Source organism: Bufo gargarizans, chromosome 3 (assembly GCF_014858855.1).
Source record: "Bufo gargarizans isolate SCDJY-AF-19 chromosome 3, ASM1485885v1, whole genome shotgun sequence".
In the NCBI taxonomy this organism is placed as follows: Eukaryota; Metazoa; Chordata; class Amphibia; order Anura; family Bufonidae; genus Bufo; species Bufo gargarizans.
Window position 1 is genome coordinate 362,121,674 of NC_058082.1, and position 26,738 is coordinate 362,148,411.

At 40.8% G+C, this 26,738-nt stretch overlaps 1 protein-coding gene across 1 annotated transcript in view; it reads right to left on the reverse strand.

Annotated features, from left to right (window-relative positions):
* Positions 1–17,970: 17,970 nt before the first annotated feature.
* FOXO6 (forkhead box O6) overlaps positions 17,971–26,738 on the reverse strand; it is an 80,102-nt gene continuing 71,334 nt past the window's right edge. Inside the window, exon 2 of the mRNA XM_044288290.1 lies at positions 17,971–22,672. Coding sequence (XP_044144225.1) covers positions 21,290–22,672 — 1,383 coding nt within the window. The 3' untranslated portion in view covers positions 17,971–21,289. The remainder of the gene's footprint in view (positions 22,673–26,738) is intronic.

The following is a 26,738-nucleotide window of genomic DNA, read 5'->3' on the forward strand; positions in this document are numbered from 1 at the left end:
TTTTGTCATTTATTGTTTTCTTTACAGTACTATTTATCCACATTGGTTTCTTCGTGTTCCTTAACATTTTACTCCCATAGGGTATATACCTCTCACAATTGAAGTTTGGTATTTTTGTTCCTCCCTGAAGAAACACTCTTTTGAATGATAATTGGAAGGTTATTACTTTATGGTCACTATTTCCCAGGTGTCTCCCAACCTGTACATCTGTTGTTCTGTCAGGTCTATTGGTTGATACTAAGTCCAGAATGGCCATCCCTCTAGTCGGGTCCTGAACCAGTTGGGAAAGGTAATTGTCTTTGGTTATTGCCAAGAACCTGTTTTCTTTATGTGATATATCTGATTGAGACTATTGGTGGAAACAGTCCCACTGATATTTCAAGGTTAACAAAACTCTGAGTGGCCCACAATATAAGAATTGTGGGGAAATATCCTTATTTAAAAATTAGCTTTTATACGATATACATTAAAATATACACCTAAGGATGTATCACAAAACAAAACATGTAATCAAGGGGTTCTATGGTGTCGACCCCACTGCTGGCAGAAAAGAAAAGGTACTCGTTTACACTAATGCACCTGTGAGTGCACTAAAGTGTTACCCAGCTAACACACACAAACGACAATGTATTGAGGTTCAATGGTAGGTACCCCACTTCTGGTTGAACAAGAATAAATGTTACTGCTGCGCCACTATGGACGCAAGCAGTCTTACCTTACCCACCAGGTAACAAGGATCAGCGCAGCAATGGACCAGGCCTGATGGAGGGGAGTGTAGACAGGAGATGTAGTCATGAAAATATCAGTTCTGTGCCCTATAACACCCTATATTCTTGGTAGGAGTGGGGGCCTATTTTCATGCTACCTGTCTATACAGAGCACTCGCCCTAAGAAGGGCGACCCCGTCCGGATGCCTGTCCCTAGTTCGGACCTGAACCCTATAATACAAAGCAAAACAAAAAATAGATACTGTAGTGACTACAAGCCTCCCGACGTGGCACGTTTCTGTCGTGTCGACTCCTCAGGGGGATTTAGAACAAGTAGAGACAAAAAAGCAAAAAACCGGGCTATGACCACAGGTAACAGGTGAGTATACACTGCGGTTATGCGGTTAAATGAAATACTAGACTAACACAATATTGATAGAGGTCAAAGTCTAGGGGCAGGCATCCGTGGTGCTGGATCGCCATGCTGCAGAGAAATAGATGCTTCTCCGCTTCTTAGTGTGCGAGGATATGGTGGTCCTCAGTACGGTGGTGTCCCTATCATTAAGGGGGTTCCTCAACCTATACCAGCCACCCTGACACATACCTTAGTGGGATTTAAATACATCCCCAGCGCGCCTCTTCTTGTGAGACCGCCCTGTCAGCACCTGCGTCGGCGTGTGACGTCACGCGCATGCGCCACGACGCACAACACGCCGCTGCCTATGCCACATGATTACGGCGGCCAATCAGATCCGGAGGCGGAACGGGATGGCGGTTACCTAGGAGAGTATGTCAACAGGAAGTAACCTCACAGTACGTCCCCTGATGGAGGCGTCCGTGACAGCGCTGCGATATAAAGTCGCAACAAAGTAAGACCGATATTTCTTGCACAATACCAGTGACATGAATACAACACAGAGAACTGGACACGAAACAAAGCATTTTATAAGTATTTTGGAGTGGAAAAACGTCTCATATATTAGCATATTATCCAAGGGGAGAAAATGCCATCAATGATGTAGGCACAGACTCCAGTGGAGGAGAATATAGATTGCCATCACCACTGTGGGAATAATCATTATTGTTGGAAAGAATATTCCACACATTTATATAAAGCACCCAAAATCCAGCCTTTCATTTAGGCCTAAGGGTGCAGATGTTTTGAGTTGGAAAATCCATCGAGATTCCTGTTGCAGCAGGCACCTGTCCCAGTTGCCCCCTCTCACAGGCGGTTTGACCAGGTCAAAACCCAAAAATTTCAAGGAGGCTTTACCATTGTGTACAGTATGTACATGTTTCGAGATTGGGGTATCTCGTTTATGAGCGATATCCCCCAAATGCTCCCCTATCCGCCTCCTGAATTCACGTATTGTTTTACCAACATATTCAATCCCACATTCACACCGGATCCGATAGATGACCCCTCTAGATTTGCAATTAATGAAATGTGGGATTGAATATGTTTTGTTGGTGACATTGCTCACAAACGTCTTGGTAATGTCCCTATCATTAAGGGGGTATAGGTTGAGGAACCCCCTTAATGATAGGGACACCACCGTACTGAGGACCACCATATCCTCGCACACTAAGAAGCGGAGAAGCATCTATTTCTCTGCAGCATGGCGATCCAGCACCACGGATGCCTGCCCCTAGACTTTGACCTCTATCAATATTGTGTTAGTCTAGTATTTCATTTAACCGCATAACCGCAGTGTATACTCACCTGTTACCTGTGGTCATAGCCCGGTTTTTTGCTTTTTTGTCTCTACTTGTTCTAAATCCCCCTGAGGAGTCGACACGACAGAAACGTGCCACGTCGGGAGGCTTGTAGTCACTACAGTATCTATTTTTTGTTTTGCTTTGTATTATAGGGTTCAGGTCCGAACTAGGGACAGGCATCCGGACGGGGTCGCCCTTCTTAGGGCGAGTGCTCTGTATAGACAGGTAGCATGAAAATAGGCCCCCACTCCTACCAAGAATATAGGGTGTTATAGGGCACAGAACTGATATTTTCATGACTACATCTCCTGTCTACACTCCCCTCCATCAGGCCTGGTCCATTGCTGCGCTGATCCTTGTTACCTGGTGGGTAAGGTAAGACTGCTTGCGTCCATAGTGGCGCAGCAGTAACATTTATTCTTGTTCAACCAGAAGTGGGGTACCTACCATTGAACCTCAATACATTGTCGTTTGTGTGTGTTAGCTGGGTAACACTTTAGTGCACTCACAGGTGCATTAGTGTAAACGAGTACCTTTTATTTTCTGCCAGCAGTGGGGTCGACACCATAGAACCCCTTGATTACATGTTTTGTTTTGTGATACATCCTTAGGTGTATATTTTAATGTATATCGTATAAAAGCTAATTTTTAAATAAGGATATTTCCCCACAATTCTTATATTGTGGGCCACTCAGAACTTTATGTGATATACAAGTTTCAGCTTCCCAGTCTATATCTGGGTAGTTGAATTACCCCATAATAACCGCCTCATTAAGATTTGCCGCCTCGTCTATCTCATTTAGTAGTAGATTTTCTGTGGACTATGGTATATTAGGTGGTTTATAATAAACTCCTATTAGTAATTTATTATTGTTTTTGCCTCCATGTATTTCTACCCACAGGGACTCCACATGTTAATTTCCCTCACTTATATCTTCTCGGAATGTGGGCTTTAGACAGGACTTTTCATAAAGGCAGACCCCTCCCCCTCTACGGTTTTGGTGATCCTTTCTAAATAGACTGTAACCCTGTACATTAACTGCCCAGTCATTGCTATCGTCCAGCCATGTCTCAGTTATTCCCACTATGTCATAGTCCTCCTCATATATGACTAATTCCAGTTCCCTAGTTTTATTAGTCAGGCTTCTGGCATTAGTATACATACATTTAAGAGGTTTATGTATATTTTTTACCCTACATTCCTCCTCCAGTCCCATTACCTTGCCCCCGGTCTCTATCTGCACTATCTTCCCATTCTATAACGTAATTACCCTACCCCCCAGTCCCTAAATTAAACACTCCAACCTTCTAGTGATCTTCTCCCCCAACACAGCTGCCCCTTCCCCATTGAGATGCATCCCATCCCTACGATAGAGCCTGTAGCCAAGAGAGAAGGTGGCACAGTTCTTCAGGAACCCAAAACCCTCCTTCCTACACCAGTTCTTGAGCCACTTGTCAACCTCCCTAATCTCCTGCTACCTTTCTTGTGTGGCTCGTGGTATCGGTAGTATTTCAGAAAATACTACCTTTGAGGTCCTTGCCCTAAGCTTTTGACCTAAAGCCCTAAAGTCATTTTTAAGGATGCTCCACCTGCCTCTAACTTTGTCATTGGTTGAGTCAACAGAACCAGGGATTCCAAACCAGTCTCCCAAGCTGGTATTTGCCCGGCCTTAAGCTGTTTATCTTCTTCAATATGACGAGTGCAGGTACATTTTGGCCAGGAAACTGTACATGCACTTCAGCCACTTTTACCCTGCAAAACACACCCTCCTTGAACTGCAAAGGCAGAATACTGTTGCCCAACATAGCCTCATATGCAACGTTCCCACACATTTGAACTCCACCCTCCACATGTTGGACTGACTATATGATGCGGGCGGACAGGAGTACTCCCCTGTATAACTTTGATGTTAGTCAGTGGCAGCTCATGCGCGACACCTGCCATTTGCTCAGGCCCTTTAAGTTTTTATTTGTCAGTCGCCAGGACTATAGGATGAACGATGGCTTTCCACTCCTTCATGTCCTGAGGCAGATGCTGATCAATCTTGCTGGTCAGGGGACAGGAGACGTGGCATCTACATATCGCGGCCACTGGAGCCCTGTGGGCGCTGGACTGGTGGAGGAGGACGCGGAGAAGGACATTCACGCACAAGTCATTATCACCATTCAGCAGAGGGATGACTACTGGCTCTCATCCAAGTTAGACCCTTGCTACAGGTCCAAAATGGAGGCCTTTTTTCCACCTGCTGAGACGAAGGAACCAGAAATCCTATGTAGTCAGTTGGCCACTGCCTATGTGCGCCATCGCCCTTCCTCACAAAGGTCTGACTGGGGGGCCAGAAGCAGCACCAGCTCTATCAGCAACAACTTAAGCCTAGAGTCTCTACTGAAGAAACCACCCAGCAGCAGGACTTGGAGCAGAACCAGAACCAGCAAGTGGTGGCATAATTGGACTTCATCCTGCCACCCCTGATCCAAGATCCCCTGGACTACTGGGCAGCCAAACTTGATTTATGGCCGCAACTGGCCAAGCTTGCCCTGGCCAAGCTTTCCTACCCTGCCAGTAGTGTGGTATCAGAGCGGGTGTTTAGTGCAGCGGGGGCATAGTTACCCCAAAGAGAACTCGCCTTTCCACCAAAAATGTTGAGAGACTTTCCTTTGTAAAGTGAATCAGGCGTAAATCAGCCAGGATTTCCACACGCCAGTGCCTGATGCATCAGACTAGATCATTCTGGGTGCCACACCAAAACATTGTGAAAAAAAGCCTATTTCTTCTGACCACCTGCTTCAGCCACTATTCTGATGCTGCCACCCGCATGCTGCCACACACCTGCTGCCATCTTCTCCTACTGCAACTATATTTGTGCTGTCACCACTCTGTGACTGGGCCAATATGTTGACGCCTCATGCAGTTGCCACCCTCATCACTCTGTGACAGGGCCACTATATGACAGGGCCACTATGTTGACTCCTCTCACTGTTGCCACCCTCACCACTCTGTGACGGGGCCACTAGTGTGCCTTGTTGGACTTGTTGACATCACCATTTATTCACCCATTAGAACGGGAAAATGAAAAACACAACAGATCCGGTCTTTGGAGTATCCATAAGGCCTCTATCACACGGTCACTATTTTGCATCAGGATTTGCTCATGATTTGGAAGCCAAAAGCTGGAGTGGGTACAAAACTCAGAAGACATGCAAATATTCCAATCACCTGTCATCTCTGTTTTGGATCCACTGTTGTTGTTGTTGTTTTTTTTGTGGCCTCAGCAATATTGATCTTGGCCAAATGCTGTGAAGGAGGATGCTCAAAAGACAGGATCCATTTTTTGGGGTTGTTCGTGTGACGGATCAAAAGAAAAATAAACAGTGACGCCAACACAAACTTACTGCTTACACCCTCTCCACTGTGTCATGGGCCCACTACTTACAGTCAGGTCCATAAATATTGGGACGTCAACACAATTGTAGCATTTTTGGCTCTATACACCACCACAATGGATTTGAAATGAAACGAACATGATGTGCTTTAACTGCAGACTGTCAGCTTTTATTTGAGGGTATTTACATCCAAATCAGGTAAACGGTGTAGGAATTATAACAGTTTGCATATGTGCCTCCCACTTGTTAAGGAACCAAAAGTAATGGGACAATTGGCCTCTCAGCTGTTCCATGGCCAGGTGTGTGTTATTCCCTCATTATCCCAATTACAATGAGCAGATAAAAGGTCCAGAGTTCATTTCAGGTGTGCTATTTGCATTTGGAATCTGTTGCTGTCAACTCTCAAGATGAGATCTAAAGAGCTGTCAGTATAAGCGAAGCAAGTCATCATTAGGCTGAAAAAAAAAAACATCAGAGAGATAGCAAAAACATTAGGCATGGCCAAAACAACTGTTTGGAAAATTCAAAAAAAAAAACGGAACGCACCGGTGAGCTCAGCAACACCAAAAGACCCGGAAGACCACGGAAATCAACTGTGGTGGATGACCGAAGAATTCTTTCCCTGGTAAAGAAATCACCCTTCACAACAGTTGGCCAGATCAATAACACTCTCCAGGAGGTAGGTGTATGTGTGTCAAAGTCAACAATCAAGAGAAGACTTCACCAGTGAATACAGAGGGTTCACCCCAAGATGTAAACCATTGGGGAGCCTCAAACACAGGAAGGCCAGATTAGAGTTTGCCAAACGACATCCTATGGACAGATAAGACCAAGATCAACTTGTACCAGAGTGATGGAAAGAGAAGAGTATGGAGAAGGAAAGGAACTGTTAATGATCCTAAGCATACCACCTCATCAGTGAAGCATGGCAGTGGTAATGTCATGGCGTGGACATGTATGGCTGCCAATGGAACTGGTTCTCTTGTATTTATTGATGATGTGACTGCTGACAAAAGCAGCAGGATGAATTCTGAAGTGTTTTGGGCAATATTATCTGCTCATATTCAGCCAAATGCTTCAGAACTCATTGGACGGCGCTTCACAGTGCAGATGGACAATGACCCAAAGCATACTGTAAAAGCAACCAAAGAGTTTTTTAAGGGAAAGAAGTGGAATGTTATGCAATGGCCAAGTCAATCACCTGACCTGAATCTGATTAAGCATGCATTTCACTTGCTGAAGACAAAAGGGAAAATGCCCCAAGAACAAGCAGGAACTGAATACAGTTGCCATAGAGGCCTGGCAGAGCATCACCAGGGATGAAACCCAGCGTCTGTGATGTCTATGCGTTCCAGACTTCAGGATGTAATTGACTGCAAAGGATTTGCAACCAAGTATTAAAAAGTGAAAGTTTGATTTATGATTATTATTCTCTCCCATTACTTTTGGTTCTTTAACAAATGGGAGGCACATATGCAAACTGTTGTAATTCCTACACTGTTCACCTGATTTGGATGTAAATACCCTCAAATTAAAGCTGACAGTCTGCAGTTAAAGCATATCTTGTTAGTTTCATCATTTCAACTCTATTGTGGTGGTGTATAGGGCCAATAATGTTAGAATTGTGTAGATATCCCTATATTTATGGACCTGGCTGTATATCAGCATGTAACAGGTAGAAAATCTATGTGAAATCAGCAGACGGTGTAAAAGGAGAGCACTCTTTCACTCTATAGTAAAATCTTGGGCCCCTGCATGGTTAAGTCCTTTATATCTGATGCTAACATTGACCTGTAAGACTGAGTTCACACTTCAGTTATTTGGTCAGTTTTGGGCCTGTAACTGACCAAATAAATGAAGTGTGAACCGATTCTAAGAGTGAAGTCTGTCACCTGCCTGTCATACTGATGCACAGTAACTGTTTCACTACCACAGAGGACTACCTATGCATGTTTCTGCAATGCACAGTAATATACACCAATATACAGGCTCCCTGGAGCCGGGAAATAGCTGGATCAAATCAAAGTTTTTGGGAGAATTCAGCAAAGCGTTTGAATAGAATTTTAGAAAAATTTTCTCATTTCTAATTATAAGAACTCAGGAGTAGTTATGAGCAGCATAGGCAATATTTGTTTTTCGTGATATTTCGCAAAATTTTGTGCCTAATATTCGCCATAAATTAGCAAATTCTAGAATTCGTGATCTCCAGTCATTATTTTCTTGATTGCAAATATCGGCAATGTAATATGCGCGTATTCCGAGCGCAATACAGGCGTGGTTTACTTTTGCAACATTTTTCAAGCGTCTAGAAGGTTCCTGAGACTGGAGAAAATGGTTGGCAGCAACTTTCATGACTGTAAGGAAGAACTCCTGATCACTGTGAGTAATTTTACATTACAGCGCTGTTTTCACTAATCCCTATCACAGCACAGTAATTCCTATCACACTACCTAACATCCTACACTGGAACCATCAGCTACAGTATATCACTATCTAACCTACACTGACTATCTCCCAATAACTATCTGTAATATATATATATATATACACTCGCCTAAAGAATTACTAGGAACACCTGTTCTATTTCTCATTAATGCGATTATCTAGTCAACCAATCACATGGCAGTTGCTTCAATGCATGTAGGGTTGTGGTCCTGGTCAAGACAATCTCCTGAACTCCAAACTGAATGTCAGAATGGGAAAGAAAGATGATTTAAGCAATTTTGAGCGTGGAATGGTTGTTGGTGCCAGACGGGCTGGTCTGAGTATTTCCCAATCTGCTCAGTTACTGGGATTTTCACACACAACCATTTCTAGGGTTTATAAAGAATGGTGTGAAAAGGGAAAAACATCCAGTATGCGGCAGTCCTGTGGGCGAAAATGCCTTGTTGATGCTAGAGGTCAGAGGAGAATGGGCCGACTGATTCAAGCTGATAGAAGAGCAACGTTGACTGAAATAACCACTCGTTACAACCGAGGTATGCAGCAAAGCATTTGTGAAGCCACAACACGCACAACCTTGAGGCAGATGGGCTACAACAGTAGAAGACCCCACCGGGTACCACTCATCTCCACTACAAATAGGAAAAAGAGGCTACAATTTGCACAAGCTCACCAAAATTGGACTGTTGAAGACTGGTAAAATGTTGCCTGGTCTGATGAGTCTCGATTTCTGTTGAGACATTCAAATGGTAGAGTCCGAATTTGGCGTAAACAGAATGAGAACATGTATCCATCATGCCTCGTTACCACTGTGCAGGCTGCTGGTGGTGGTGTAATGGTGTGGGGGATGTTTTCTGGGCACACTTTAGACCCCTTAGTGCCAATTGGCCATCGTTTAAATGCCACGGGCTACCTGAGCATTGTTTCTGACCATGTCCATCCCTTCATGACCACCATGTACCCTTCCTCTGATGGTTACTTCCAGCAGGATAATGCACCATGTCACAAAGCTCGAATCATTTCAAATTGGTTTCTTGAACATGACAATGAGTTCACTGTACTAAAATGGCCCCCACAGTCACCAGATCTCAACCCAATAGAGCATCTTTGGGATGTGGTGGAACGGGAGCTTCGTGCCCTGGATGTGCATCCCTCAAATCTCCATCAACTGCAAGATGCTATCCTATCAATATGGGCCAACATTTCTAAAGAATGCTATCAGCACCTTGTTGAATCAATGCCAAGTAGAATTAAGGCAGTTCTGAAGGCAAAAGGGGGTCCAACACCGTATTAGTATGGTGTTCCTAATAATTCTTTAGGTGAGTGTATATGAGCTAACTAACTATCTAATGTAATTGAATAAGGATCCAGATGACTCAGCAAAGCACAGAGCACATCAATGACACTGCTCTCTCTCTCTCTCTCTCTCAGAACTGCAAAAAACTGCAGAAAATGGCTGCTGGGGAGGTTCTTATATAGTAAGGGGTAGGCAACTTTCCTATTGGTTGCTAGGGATGTTGCTAAGCTCATACAAAGATATTGCAGCCTTCTCATTGGCCCACAAGCAAGAAGCAGGAGGGTACTGATGAAAAAAATCTAGAATATTTGCGATTACGAATATATAGCACTATATTCTAGATCTTTGCGAATTCTCGAAGTGCCAATATTCGCGATAAAAATTTGCAATTAGAATAATCGCGATCAACACTACTCAGGAGGCATTTTTGCACTGGAAAATATTATAAGGGAGGATTTTTTGGGGATTAGCGGTCATTATAACGGGGTACTTTTGCACTGGCACGCATTAGGGGGCAGTGTTCAGAAGGTGGGAGGATGATGGAAAAGTAGGAAACTAAAATGTTTGTCAGACTCTGCAGAGACAAGAGATGGCTAAAAAAATCATCATGAAAGTCTGGTCTGAATGGAGAAGATGAAGAAAGAGAACATCTACATCAGAGGAGACATCACTGGATGTAAAAGGTATGTGGCACTGTATTACCCTGTATATTTTGTCACCCTGTATGTAGTGTTTTTCAAGTATGTCTTTAACAGTAGGACTGGAGGAAACGGGTTAGGTTGAGAATTTGGCATAGTAGAGAAGGAGGGTGGGATTGCAGTTTCAATGTTCGCCCCAGGCATCAGAAAAGCTAGGTTCACCTCTGTCCCCTACCGCAAAGAGGGTAGGGGGGCCCAAATTAAACTCTTGCACCAGGGCCCATGAACCTTTAGCTATACCCCTGATTAGAGATAGATAAATAGAAGAAATTCCACGGCACATCCAAAGAGTAAAATAAATGAAGTGACTTTATTCACCAGGCATGCAATGTTTTGATCCGCTTCCTAGGATCTTTCTCAAGCAATGGCAAAGTAACATTGTGCTGTGTGCATATTTATACAGGTTCATATAATCAATAAATCAATAATCAAATCAATCCAGTAATTAATCAATTGTGCAAAAATACAATAAATATTGCCTAAAACATAATGTTTATAATCATTTGCAATAACCATTATTCATGATATAATAAAGTGACAATAGTGCAATGATTCAACTTGCTTAAAAAATCAATATGAACATACATTTATATAACATATAGTAATTCTCATGATTAAAATCCAATTCATGTGTGCTGTGATAATCAAATACCTTATTGCAGGTGTGTGGTTAAAAGCAAATGTGATCCGCGTGGATGTCGGCGTATTCGTTTTCTTACTGCGCATGTCAAAGGACCTGTATAAGACTTCAGGTCACATGATCACACACTCCGTCACGTGATCGGGACTCCAATGCCACGTGATGTCCTCTTTATTATCGCTATTTACTACTGATCCATCACGTTATGATATTGAGATTGTGTGCTCGTATTGTCGAGCATCGTCTCTCTACTAATGTTTTCGACATGACATTAGGCGGCAGTCCCGCAATGTTACTTATCTACCTCCCTATATGGGACTTGAACTAATATCTAGAATATTGTATGCCTATCATATATACTAAATTGACCCCCCTGCTATTCCCGATCATTACAGACATTATATTGTTTTTTTTTGCTGTCTCTGACTATTTTAATTATTTTGAATACTCTGGATCCTGAACTTTAACCTGATTGGACTATGGACTCAGTCGGATGTTGCGCCTCCCAGTGGGATGTATGGATTAGGTTGATGGTTTTTAATGTGTCGCTTGCAGTTAACGCCTCTGAGCTGGTGGAACGCAGCACACATCATATTATGCGGTCTCGCGATAATAAAGAGGACATCACTTGACATGGGAGCTCCGATCACGTGACCAAGTGTGTGATCATGTGACCTGAAGTCTTATACAGGTCCTTTGGCATGCGCAGTAAGAAAATAAATACGCCGACATCCACGGGGACCACATCCCCCCTCTCCCTTGGATCCCCCTTTCTTTCCCAGATTGCTTTTAACCACACACCTGCAATAAGGTATTTGATTATCACAGCACACATGAATTGGATTTTAATCATGAGAATTACTATATGTTATATGAATGTATGTTCATATTGATGATTTTTTAAGCAAGTTGAATCATTGCACTATTGTCACTTTATTATATCATGAATAATGGTTATTGCAAATCACTATATACATTATGTTTTAGGCGATATTTATTGTATTTTTGCACAATTGATTAATTACTGGATTGATTTGATTATTGATTATATGAACCTGTATAAATATGCACACAGCACAATGTTACTTTGCCATTGCTTGAGAAAGATCCCAGGAAGCGGATCGAAACGTTGCATGCCTAGTGAATAAAGTAACTTCATTTATTTTACTCTTTGGATGTGCCGTGGAATTTCTTCCATTTATTCATTTGGAGCAGGATTGTCTCCTCAGCCACTGGCACTCTATCTATATGCAAGAAAGTGCAGTGCTGCCCAACTCAATTTTTTTTCTAGATAGATAGATGTGCATTGTACAGCCACTTTATTACAGACGTCCATGTAGTAGCTGATAGCTGATCTTGGGGTATTTTCACAGGATCCAATGAGTGGGAAGTTTTCATTTTACATAAAATGCCACAAACTATATATGAACACTATACAAATATACATAAAGTAAAATGTGCATAAAATACAATACAGTCTCGGTCCCTCTATAAGCTGTTGGTGGGGAGCTCACGCACCACTGCTAATTAAATACATTTCACAGCAGTGTTAGGAGTAATAGATAAAGTGTCTTATTAGTACAGACTTACCCGTAGTGCTGTTCTTAATTAATTTGCCATTAGATCGATATGGCCATATATGTATCCAAATGTGGCCGTTGTAGAGTTTTCAATTTGTCACTTATTGAGTCCTTAGGACACACGATAGTAATCAAGTAAGTTTGCAGTCACCGTTTGATATGTTTGGCAGGCAGTACAGTTGCTGTATGTAATATTCAACTGTGATGTCAGTTGCTTGGCGCTTCTTTTAATGGTGGCTTATACATACGTGACTTTGCCTCGGTTTCTCACGTCTTGTAGAGCGCTTGTTACCTCACTGATACGTGCGCTAGTGCTGGCACTTGTCTCTGGCGCATGCAGGTTGGTGTCTTCACAACGCTATCTTTATTCTTTGGCTACCGGATTATATCCTAGTATAGAAATTTATGGTCCTAGATGAGCTTCACAATTCCACAAGAGCTTCACATTGAAAAATAATGTGAACCCTGCAGAGATAAAACTGCATGCAATCTAATGTGACAGGACCCAACATTTGCAATGTGGAAATGTGAGGCCCCTGCTGGATACATTTTCATGTCCTTGAGTCACAGCTCTTAATAGTTCATCCATTGATAGCAGGCTTTGGTTCTAAGGTATTGAATGTGGTCATACTTTATTGTATGCTGAAATGTTCTAGGCATTATATAGCCTTCCACACAAATAAAGAGTATATGTGCACCTGATTTTATCACTGGGATGATCTATTATAGAATGTCTGATAAAGTTTACCTACAGCTACTACCATGTGGTTTTACATGTATGTTAGACATATAGATTTAAACTGAGGGGGTCATTTATTATACTAAAATCTGCCTATATTAGACATATTTCAGGTGCAGATGGCGGTGCAACGGTTAGTTATGGCGCAATCTGCAACTTCTCCCTGCTCATGCCAGGCCTAAAAAAGTGGGCGTGGCATGGGCACAGAAAGGCTGGTAGGCCCGACTCATTCATCATTTTCTATACCTGTTTTAGGTGTACAAAATGGTCTAAATGTAAGCCAGCTAGAAAGCTGGCTTACATTTAGAAGCTGTGCTGGATGTGCCAAAGTTATGTACAGGCCAGTACCTCTTCATAACTTCGACGATCCACCGCCAGTGCAGGGGCTTTATTAAGACCGGCGTCTAAAATGCCAGTTTTAATAAATGACCCCCTGAGTCTTTATAACTGTAATGCATGGGGATGGGTATTACAAGGAATGGTGAATGCTTTTTTTCCCCGTTTAGGATCCTTATATTTCTTGCTTTATGACGGGTACATAATGGGTCCCTAGCACATATTTCGAATAGTCTTTTAAATACAGCATGTACTTTATTGAAATACCTATTCTTAATAGGGTTGCCAGCGTTATTAAAAAAAAGGTGTCGGGGGGGGGGACACACCCTATTTTTATTAGTAGTAGTGATGTACATTCACCTGTATGTGTTGATGTCGCTACAAATGAAATTATGTGAATGCATGGACAATTTGTTTAAAGCCAAGCTTTCCATATACTTAAACATGCAAAGTCACCTAAATTAAGACATACAATATTTAAAACAATTTTATTCCTGAAAATATTCTGTACAGTCAGTATACACAGGTTTATGTTACATCTGGAGAGTCACACACTACAACAACACACTCAAAAACATTACAATCGCTTTACACTGCAGTGAGGAGGACAAGGGGGGATCCATATGGGCAAGGTGAAGCAATGTATAGTGTTACTGAGCATGGGTACACTGCATGGTGAACTGATATCTGGATACTCATAACCAATATACAATGCAGCAGTTGTTCATGATCAGAGTCTAGATATTCAGCATAATTATATAAGGAGGAGTGATCATTTACAGAAGACATTATTGTAACTGTGAGATACTACATGGCATTTCCAGGTGCAGTAAGGCACTTTCGGAGTTAGCCTTGTAGGTTCCCCCCTTCCCTAATAGACACAAATCTCATAATCCACCTTCCTTTTGTTCCAGAGGAAGGCATTGGTACCCATGGCCTTTTTAGCTTATGCCCCTCTTACAGTATTTTAGCCTACACTATGCTGCATGGCACATAAATGCACCATTGCCATAATGACAATACCTCAATTATTATTACAGAGGTCATAAAAATTAACAGTCCTAAAAATCTGAACTTAAAATGTTCTGTTCATACAAAACAAAAACAGCAAGATACAAATAAAATAAAATTATTCCTAATATATTTTCTGTATGTACATGGATTTGTATATATTAAATTCTGTATATCAAATAAAATGCAACAAAAACATAAAAATAAAAAGTAACATGTAAACAGCCACAATATTTAGAAATAGGATCACATTTGTATTAACCAAGAGTTGGATACAATAGTTTCCATTGGACAGGAGGACCTTTTTAATAAGTATGACTGGAAGCAGTTTAACCATTGATGTACTGTATATATCTTATTGAATTTTGCTTACCATAGGAATTCAGCATAGATGGCAAAACGTTAAAGGCTAGACCATATACCATATCTGTGTCAAAGCTTACATTAAGAACAGAGAGGAGAAGGCCATGGCAATGCAGTCTCATTAAGCATACACATAGAAAAGCATGAGAACAGGACACGTACCAAGAGAAGTTTGACTATATTCAACCAAGGAAGTAAGAACACCTAATTGACCAGAATTGGGCAAATCAATCACAAATACAATTATTAACCCCTTCACATCAATTTTAATGTTCTCTGATTCCGTATGCATGGTTTGCTGACGTGTGTGTACTTTCATCGTTTCAGCATTAAATTCTCATGGATTTATTTGAATTAGATTTTTTTTCTTATTAGTACAATTCGCAATTTAAATTCGGAAAGTGTTCCATTTCTTGTGTTGCACCTTGGGGGTGGGGGATTGAACCCAGCAGTTCCTTAATATGTGTCCAGGAAAATAACACTAATAATATCACTAACAAATATATTAACAATTTATATCTTGAAATATATTTAAAATAAATATTGTTTTAATTGTGTAACTCTCTGGGAGTTGCTGTGAAAGTCTAGAATTAAGGTACACTGTCCAACCCTTTACTCTTCACAGGTAGGAAGGAATTTCAAGAGATACGGGTTGTTAGATTGTCTGCTCCGATCCTGTAATAAAACGATCCTAGCTTATATTAGTAGATTTATGTACTACATGTGCGAAGTGATCAGATACTGCTGCCTTGTAGGAACAGAACTTTAAAGTGCATGGCATGTAAGGTATGGCATTTCATTTACATTGCAATAGTTTGCCTAATTTATAAAGACAAGTTAGTGAAAGTAGTGCTGTTTCCCAATGAGTACAGATCCTCCTGTGAACTGGAACTAAAAAGATTTCCATAGATAAAATCATTTTCTTTGGACCAACATTTCTTAAGATTCCTTAGAGAAACCTCTGACTTTCTATAAAAAAACGTTGAAAAGAGCACACTATGTACTTTATAATTTAATTTTGGCTCAGTGGATGCGATAGATGCAAATTACAGCTGTGTGAAACCAAGGGTAAATAACAGCTACGTGGTGGTATTTTAGTCCTTTTGAAAACAGTGGCAGATTCACTAATCCTGCAGGCAGTGTAAACTTAGGCAGTCTAAGTCCACATTCACACAACCGTATTTTTGGTCTGCATGTGATCCGCTTTTTTGTGCAGGTAGGATGCGGACCCCATTATCGTCTTGGGTCTGAAAAAATGTGGACAGCACACCGTGTGCTGTCCGCATCCGTATGTCCATTCTGCAGCCCCACAAAAAAGAGAGAGCATGACCTATTCTTGTCCGTTTTGCAGACAAGGATAGGCACTGTTACAGTGGATCCACAAAAAAAATAAAAAATGATGCAAAACAGACGTCACACAGACGTCATCTGTATTTTTTGTGGACCATAAAATACATACAGTTGTGTGAATGCACCCTAAAGGTGTGCAAGATTTATCACAGTTGCTCAGGCTGGATGATAAATTTGGTACATGGCTGAAAACCTTTGTCTAATTTTATACCAACTATTGGTTGGCTTATTATGTGCCAAAATTTTGGTATTCCCTTCCCACTAAGGCACACCTTCTTGTCAAGTTAGGCACAGTGGATTTTTCTGAGACTAGAAGCGACAAACATAATTTTGTTCTAGAAAAACCCACAGCAGCAGAATGTGTGATTTTGGCCTAAAAAGATAATTAAACTCAATTCATATAATTTTTTTTGCATACAGTCGACAGTATATGTCTGGAACCGAAATATGTATGATATACAGGTGTCTACAGACTTCAGTGTGACAGACATATACTGAAAGTTTCTCTCTTGGCCTACTACAGGTGAAACTCGAAAAATTTGAATATTGTGCAAAAGTTAATTTATTTCAGTAATGCAACTCAAAAGGAATTGCATTAATACAACTTAAAATTAGAATATTGTGAAAAGGTTCAATATTCTAGGCTCAAAGTGTCACACTCTAGTCAGCTAATGAATCCATACCCCCTGAGCAAAGGGTACCTCAAAATTGTGACTTTGGGGTTTCATAAGTTATAAATTCACCTTTTATGTTGCATTATTGAAATAAATGAACTTTGCACGTTAGTCTAATTTTTCAAGTTTCACCTGTATAAGGCTGAGTTCACACGGGCGAGATTTCCGCGCGGGTGCAATGCGTGAGGTGAACGCATTGCACCCGCACTAAATCCGGACCCATTCATTTCTATGGGGCTGTGCACATGAGCGGTGATTTTCATGCATCACTTGTGCGTTGCGGGAAAATCGCAGCAAGCTCTATATTGTGCGTTTTACACACAACGCAGGCCCCATAGACGTGAATGGGGCTGCGTGAAAATCGCAAGCAAGTGCAGATGCGGTGCGATTTTCACGCACGGCTGCTAGGAGACGATCGGGATGGGGACCCAATCTTTATTATTTTCCCTTATAACATGGTTATAAGGGAAAATAATAGCATTCTGAATACAGAATGCCTACTAAAATAGGGCTGGAGGGGGTAAAAAGAAAATTAACATTTTTTAACTCCGGCATCTCTTCTGTCTTCATCTGTGAGGTAAAGGACCTGTGATGACGTCACTGCACTCATCACATGGTCCATCGCATGATCCATCTCCATGGTTATGGACCATGTGATGAGTGCAGTGACGTCATCAAAGGTCCTATTCCTCAAAGAAGAAGACATAAGAGATGCCGGCTGCACGAACAAGTGGATTAAGGCGAGTTAAATTTGTTTTACTTTTTTTTTTAACCCCTCCAGCCCTATTTTAGTAAGTTTTCTGTATTCCGAATGCTATTATTTTCCCTTATAACCATGTTATAAGGGAAAATAATAATGATCGGGTCTGGGTACCACATTCATTTTTTTATCAAGCGCGTGCAAAACACATTGTACCCGCGCGATAAAAACTGAACAACGGAACGCAATCGCAGTCAAAACTGACTGCAATTGGGTACCTACTCACGCGGGTTTGCCGCAATACACCCAGGACGCATCCTGAACAAATCCATCACGGCCATGTGAACCCAGCCTAAGGATGCCAGTTTTTGACTCTACAGAAAATGTGTGCTACGAGATTTAAAAAGTACAGGACACCACAAAATAGTATGGTGGAGGTTTATCAAGACTGCTGTTTCCATACGCAAGCCTTAATCCCCTGTGCAGCAGAGTGAGATGCGCCTACGATAATTTTTTAAGAGGCAGATGCTTCTTAATAAATTAGACAAATTTGCCAGAAAATCTAATCTACCCCAGCTTATTTATTACCAAGCCCAGTTTCCAACATGTTATAGCACTTCTGGCATGTAACAAAGTCTCTGCCTAACTTTTAGCACTACAAAAGTGGCGTTTTACTCCTATATATGTCAGATGTGTCCAGTGTATGGGAATACATTAGCACGGTATGTTTGGATCTATCTGAAAAGACAGATCTGTCAAAAATGCAAAGGTTTGGACACTTTTTGTTCATTTGTTTCAAATGATTACTGTTGGGTTGGCAGGAAGAAGCTTGATATATTCAGAAGGCAAAGGGTACGTTTAAAAGTGTTTCAACCTAAATTTTTATATTTAAAGGGAATCTGTCACCAGTTTTATGGTGCTCAAAGGGTAGCTGACATTAGTGACAGATCCCTTTAGCAAAATGTGGGGTCACTTTCTTTAATTGTCCCAGCCGTGTTACTAAACCCTTATATTGAACAGGTCCAGAGCATGCTGATGAGTCCTGAATATTCATGAGCTCCTGGCTGTCTCCGTCAGGTGCTCATGAATATGGGGACTCAATGACATGCTCTGAAACTGTTAGAACCTAGCAGCATTAAATTGGTGACAGATTCCCTTTATAAATGGTGTAGAAAAGTAGAACATGTTGCAGGGAGATCATAATGTCGAACTCTTATTAATTTATTCCCAATACTTAATCACAAAATGCCTTGTTACCCTTTATACATATGTGGCATGAGTTTTAACTGCATCACCAAACGTGATCTTGGCATAAAAAAAAAAAAAAAACATTTTTTGTGCCATTTTATGTATGTGCAGAATCTTCAACATTTTGTACATTGTCACTGGGTGTTTTTGTAAAGCTACGTCATGGAGCTTCTCACCTACAGCTTTGTCAAGAGCATATAAAACATGTCCCTTATGTTTTTGTACTTTCTTGGGGGTTAACCTTTGGCACAATTCTTAATCAAAAATTATCTGCTATGATATATGAAGGATATCAGTATGCCCAACGTGTCATGGAAAATGACCATCTGTAATCCACCTGGTGACTATGAGCAATGTGGGTTTATTTATACTAGATTTCATAAATCTCCTCATCTGTATACTTGTAAATCTATTTTAGATGAGTATATAAAATAGCTATAATAACCATTACAATAGATGTAGCACCATAACAGAAATTTATGTGCAACTTTATTCAATGAAAATGCCCTTTTACTGCTATTCTGAAGGTGGACGCTCCCATCAATCTCGATTGTGCTTTGTGGAAGAAAAAAGTGCTAGTTTCAGTAACTGTCCTCTTTTAGTATAAGGAAAGAAGATGCTGTTAATAAATACCAATTCATATATAACAAATCATGTAGTGCTATTAAGGTCAGTGATTCTTAATGTCATATGTTCACCTTGCAATTTTTCCTCTTAACAGTTGTCATTCATTATTTTCATACAGAAAAAGGGGTTATGGTATTAGGCTGGTTCCAAAGGCTGTAATGTTATGGCCGCAGTACTCAGAACTTCCATGAGGTTCTTCTAAACTGACTATGATCACCATAAGGTTCTATGGATCTAGGTTGAATTTAGTTGAGCCATGGGAGGTCTGGACAGTGTGGTTGCAATACGGATGTTACACTTGGTCACATTATGGCTGAAACTGTACTATTGGTCAGAATTTTCATAAAATAAATGTACTATGAAACTGACCAACCACTGTTTGGTTTTGTATCTGTCATTTGTTTTTAATTTATCATGTCAATTATCCTGAGTTTGTCTTTATGGTATTTTTTTTAAATACATTTCCACTGTATGAATATACCCTTAAAACACAAATTCATACAGATCGGTATAGGGTAGACCTATTAAGAACATTGTTATGTACTTGATAACCCCTGCCCTAGGATTCCTTAAATCCAGTCCTCAAGGAACCCAAACAGATCATGTTTTAAAACAGACTCTATAAAGTGAACACCTTAGCAATTACTCATCTAATAACCCTAATTTTTAAAAAGTGCAATATTAAGGAAATCCTCAAAACCTGACTTGCTGAGTTTCTGTGAGTACTGGAATTAAGAAATGCTGTTCCAGATACTTTATGATTGGTTTTAAGCTAGTGTTCTGGCAAATGACACAGAATCAGGTCACACACATAAAGATTTTCTGCCATAAAACTGTGGACACAGCAATAATTCATGAGTTTTTAGATAGTGGTATATAAACACTGAGTAGCTGTCATATGATAAAGTAATCCAAGCTTTTATCACCAACCCTCGGTCCTGTATAATGCTCTTTGGCAGATGCCCATCTTTACTATTTTCCCATAAATGCACCCACTTTTTCTGTCTCTGATGACATTTGAATTCATCACACCACCAGACGTTGGCTATACACATAGATGGAACACACTTCACATGAGAATTGTTGTAGTTCATATGCTTGCACAGAATCTTTCTATGTTTTGTTACCTCCTTTTTGAGACTTGAGAATGAAGAATAGTATATAAAATCAGATAGCATGTAATAGTACCATACAGAAGTAGTCTAGTGCTCAGAATGGCTTACAAACTTTAGAGGGACCCAGATAATGTCAATCTCATTCAATATGTAACGAGATACAACTCAATGTTATTTAATGACGTGTCTTATACAAAGTGATATACTGGAATTTAAACTCTGCTATTCTGACATTACAAAATAAATACACTGTAATGAATACGCTGAACATAGTGCACAGGAACTGAGATTTGTTTCCTCGGGAAAAGAAACACTTCACAATTTATCATCCATTAGGTTGGACCTTTGCAGTGGGAACAAACGTCTCAAATTCACTTCCGAAAAACGTCAAAACAAAGACAACTTTTTCACAAACTTTTAGTTTTGTGGGAGATAGCATTTTGGAACAAAATGCAATTGGAATTATTGTCAAAATGTGATTTAAACCATAATTTTGTCCCACAAAACAGTTCTAAAAACCTAACCATTTATTAGAAAGGCCCAATTAAACCAATATAATATATCAACCAAACATTTTTACTTATGTCAGATAAATATCTGTCTGATTGCCATGAAGGAAATGCCTCTAACCTAACATTGCAAACTGGTTTCACTGCAACCTAACCTTGTACCCAGCTCTGATTTGCAGGCTGTGCTGTGGCAGCCATATTAAACCCTCCTTGCGGTGGCAGAGCAGAGTCAAAGTTGAAGTCCATCTCATCATTGTCCATGAAATCGTTGAGAATGATGGATTCCACATCACATTCTAAAGTACCATTGAACATATCTAAGTCTAAGTCTGTTGGGAATCTGTCCTGATTGTACACTTGAGGATGATGATGATGGTGGTGGTGGTGATGGTGATATGTGCCTTGGTATGGCCCTTCCAGCAGGCTTCCATGTCCACCTTGACTACTGAAGTAAGGGTGATGTGGAACAGATGACAAGCCACAGGATTCAGAATTTATCAGTCCACTTGAGCTAGCTAAGGCACTGTTGTTAACAGAGCAGTGATGGTTGAGCGTGGGTGGGTGGTACAGGTTGTGGCTTTTTATTAGACTAGCAGAGTAGGGCACTTGTCCTGAGTCACAATTGTTTAGCATGCCTGTGTTCTGCCTATGGTTGCGCTGTGGCACTAGCATAGTGGATAAACCTGGTTCACTTTGCACAACTCCTTCTTTATGTCCATAGGACATGGCAGTGAGAAGATCCTGGAGGGATGAATTCCTGTATGTACTGCCTGGAGAGAAAGCAGCTTGTTTGTTCTCTTGGATTGTCTGCATGGGTAACCGTCTCATCATTCCCATAGCTGGTTGACTATAAACAGTGCCACAAAAAGCATTAGAGTTGTTGCCTAAAGTTGGGCACTTTGTTGTAAATGAGAATCCAGGGTTGCGTTGACGTAGAGCAGCAGCAGCATTCACACTATAACCATCCTGGAGCTCATCCAGTAAATTATCTGAAAGTCCCTCACCCATACTTATAGTACCACTTAGTTCTGTAAGCCGTGGCATTTCAACTGAACAGCGGGCATTAGGAGATAGGGCACTAGATGGGCTGGGGTACATGAGAGGGGAGGAAGGTGTCACATCATCATCATCCAGATCGTCTGGCTCATCATTTCCCAAAATCGGTGAGAGTCTTCCACTCATATTCGCTGCCACAGGGTTGGCTCTACTGTGAAATTCAGCCCAAACATCAAAGTCATCACTGGTGTGGGAAGATGGACTTTCAGACCACTTTGCTTGTTGAGAAGAAGGACTACCTTCTACAGTTGGCTCTGGTGCAGTCTGTACCTGCTGTTGCTGCTTCTTCTTCCCAGCTTTGCTCTTTATCCTTAAAAATTTTCCACTTGTGCTGTCCATAGAGGCCGCTCTCCTTCGTGGAGTCTTCCCAGTCTTTCCACCTTCGGGGTTTAGCATCCACCAAGAACTCTTTCCTGTTCCTTCATTTTGAACACGGATAAAACGTGTATGTAGAGAAAGATTATGTCTGATGGAATTCTAAAAGTAAAAAAAAAAAAAAAAAAGGTTTGAGAAAAGTGGGAACGTGTACCAACTTTACAATTTACCCATCAATGACCAGTGATCCCAATCCATTATCTGACCAACATAAAAATTGAACACTTTACTCTAGCCAAATAATATAATGAAATAACCTACACAAAAATAATCATTTGAGGTAAATTAAGTTGAAAATGGCAATACTCAAGTTCAATCTGCTCCTAAGAATATGGCATAGATAATTAACTACAAGATGCAGGTAATAACAGCATGAATAAAGGGAGGTATGTTCAAGCAGTAATTCCCTGGGGATAGTTTTATAAAACCGTCATACATATTGCATCTAAATGTCTATAATATACTGTTCTCTTTGCTGACAAAAAAGTATAACTAGTAGACGTGGATAAACGTGTAGGGAACGCCAGGGGTAATGTGAAAGGTATGCTGTGGCTGACATCCAGTTGGAAAAGACATTCAGGAGGAGTACTGTGAACTATTGCCCATCGGTCAGCTGCTTTCAGCCAATCAGCAATGCTGTTCTCTTCATTACTAATTGGCTGACAGCAGATGATCGCCACGATTCTATTTACAATGCCCCTACTAAATATCCTTTTCAGAAGGCTACCTGACACAATATACGGCCTACAGTGTAAAGATTTTGGAAGCTGCTGTGCATAAAAATCTTTGAAGTGGACACAGCCCAAAATCTGCACTGGGACTCCTTTATTGTCAGAGTCATATACTGCATAAATATATACCAAAAGTACACACTTTTTAGCATAAGGGCAAATATCAGTTCAAGTCTATGGGCATAATGATGTGCCGCAGGTCAGGAGATGTTTGCAGTCTATATAATAAACCTTCACGCCAAACACTGTGTGAACTTAAGATGGTCATAGGCTATAGATGACCATCAGCTGAACCTGCTGATTTCTGTGGGACCAGCCTGCCATCTAATGTTTATGGAGGTTCTGACTCTCTCTAGATGGCTGATGCCAGGGAAAAGAAGTGTTGAGCATGCTGGATTTCAAGTCTTCTCAAGGGAGGTAAGCCGTTGCCAGAGGAGTCTGGCAGCGGCTTATCACCTCTCTCAATAGAGAAAACAGCCAACTGTTCACATTTATCAGAGAAATATGGAGGAACAAGTGTTCGGCCAGCAGCTACAGGTGTATGGCAACCTATAGGCTATCGTATGCCTATCTGTATTGACTAGGGTATTTTACACACAGGCAATGAACCAGTGACCTGTATTTGTACCTAAAAACTACAGAACAGTGGGACATCAGATGGACATGTATCTATATAACCTATGTAAACCATATGTTTACATAGGTTCAATTAACCTGTAAATTATGTTATGACGCAGAGGTACACTTTAACACGGCATGTCTTTTATCATCTTTGGAGCAAAATTTGCAGATGGTGATCCAGACATAATTAGTCGCTAATGAGCTTTATTTGTGTTATATTATCAGGATTGGCGTCTTACACTAGGACATTGTGCGTAAGCACAGAATCTGTCTTATGACTAATTTATATTAAACATCTATGAATTTGAACGTCATGCTTCAGAAATTAATATTATTTAAAAGATGCAAACATTTGAAGTCTTTAAAGGAGTTTTCCGTCTTTGCTATATTGATGACCATTCTCAGGCGGTCATACAAGCGCTGCCTTCTCTGTTTACCTGCTAGCCATTGACATTGCAGCTGCGAGCAGTGCAATTACAGGTCAGCTGCTCCATTTAGCCTGTTTGCCATGCAGCGGCGGGACCCCTGGCCCATCTCCATTACAGTCAACTGGGCTGGGCCCAACTTCCAGCAGCACGCTAGTGTAAAAGTCGCCGAAACAGGGTATCTCAGCCATTCATGGATAATATCAGAATACCCATAGTATACGGTGGCCAGAGATGACCGGGGTTATGGAAACAGTCAAGCTGTTTCAATAGTGCCCATATACGTGTATGGAAGTTACAGAAACAGCATAGCACAGCACAGCCAGATCAACCAGTTTCGTATGCCATTGCATACAACAGGATTCTGATCTCAGCTATGAATGACTGAGATTGGAATCCCCCCTTTTAAAAGGGGTTGTCCAGGATTTTGACACTGATAGTCTACCCTCAGGCTTAGATTGGCAGGGGTGTGACACCCTGCACCCCTGCCAATCAACTTGACTTCACTTCAGTTGAGCAGGGCTACAGTTACGAGTTCCATCCACTAGACAATGGGCAAAGCTGTGTAGTTCAGGTGCTGAATTCCAGTGCGGGAGCTATAATGAAACTGTTGATAGGTGGGGTAGCCCATCAATATCAAAATTCTGGACAACCCCTTTAAGTTTATAATGCAAGGCTCACAGTAGTGGATACAGTGCTCACTGTAGTGCCCGAAGTGTTCACCTAAAAAAAGTAGCATAATACAGTAGTTCCACTTTGACTCCTGTCCATGATTTGCCTCTGGTATTAAGGTTCTGAGCTACTGCCTATAGACAAGAGCCACCGGCCTTTTCATACTACATTTCTGTATAAAACCTTGTTTTTTGTTTTTAGGAGACATTGAGGATTTTTTAAAGACCTGTGAGATATGTTTTAAATATGTGTTTTTTTTACTGAATGGGTCAGGACTCATCTTAGGTTAATTTTCATATGTATCAAATCGTTTTTTTTACACAATAAAAGCACACAGAGCTATGGGGACTGGATATTGCGGATGTGTAAGCGGCCATCTAGCAACCCATATCCTCAGCTCTATACACAAAATCCCGGTGACAGGTTCCCTTTAAGTCAATGTACACATAGGCATATGGTAGGGCATACTTTCATAGAACCTCAGCTGCTTGTATATAAAGGTGAAACCAAATGATAACATCTCCAGGTTTCATGGTGACACATCAACAGGTCATTTTTCACTTTGCCGGAACTTAGTTCATTTTACTCCAATACAAGCCATTAATGCAGGTTTGTGACTGCTGCCATTCCACGGGGGCTAAAGGAAGTAGTGTACTTCACTTCAGGTCCACAAACCTGGCAAAATGATAACCTATAATAACATCATCCTTTCTACATTTAGTCTTTTCAGATGCTTTTCCTCCCTGCTCTGTTCTTCTCAGGGTACTTCCCATCCCCCACGTCCACATGCCCAGTGTGTCTTTTGTATAGAGCAGCAAAGACATTAGAGGGCCTCTAATACAGACTGTATTTTACAGGCAATTTCGTAATGAGTAACTAGAAATACTAAATGTTCTGCAGCAATCTCTGAATGAAATATTACCAGACTATTAAAAAGATGGAAAGAAAATGGTTTGCTCTTCAACATAATAATCATTTATAATGCAGGTGCCTGTGATGAGTAAATTCACTTCTAAAAAGCAACATGCAACATAGAGGTGCTTTCACACACAGCAGATTTTGTGGCAAAAATTTCTGCTGCTGAAAATCGGTTTTACGCATCTAAATTAATTGTTTTGGTGGCAAACACATGGAATTATGCAATGGAACTAATTGTCACAGAAATTTCTGACACCCCAAGGTCTAATTCACATACTGTAATTTTGTTGTTTTTCCTGCAAACTTTTGGCATCGAGGATCACATTGAGCTGCATTTACAACAATAACTACAAGTTGTGGACTATCACAAGAGTGTATTTAAACACTACAAGGGGCGTACATAGATCTCTTCAGGCTTCCTTGTTAAACTAAGTATCAGTCAGTTTCCTAGTGAGCATGCATCAAACATTCCTAGGGAGAGTTACATTGGGAGAGTCACTTGTAGAAAAGGATTTGAGGGAACTTGTAGATCATAGGCTAAATACCAGCATTCAATGTCAATCAGACACTTTTAAGCCAGGCAAGATAGTGTAATGTATTGAAAGAGCCATGGACTCACAGAGAGGGACATAATATTACCCCTACACAAAGCTTTAGTACGTTCTTATCTGGAATATGCAGTTCAGTTCTGGGCACTAGGACAATATGAAAAGGATGCCCTGGAACTGGAAAAAGTTAAAAGAAGAGTGACCAAACTGATAAGTGAAATCTTAGCTTAAAAGAATTAAAATTTAGTCTTGA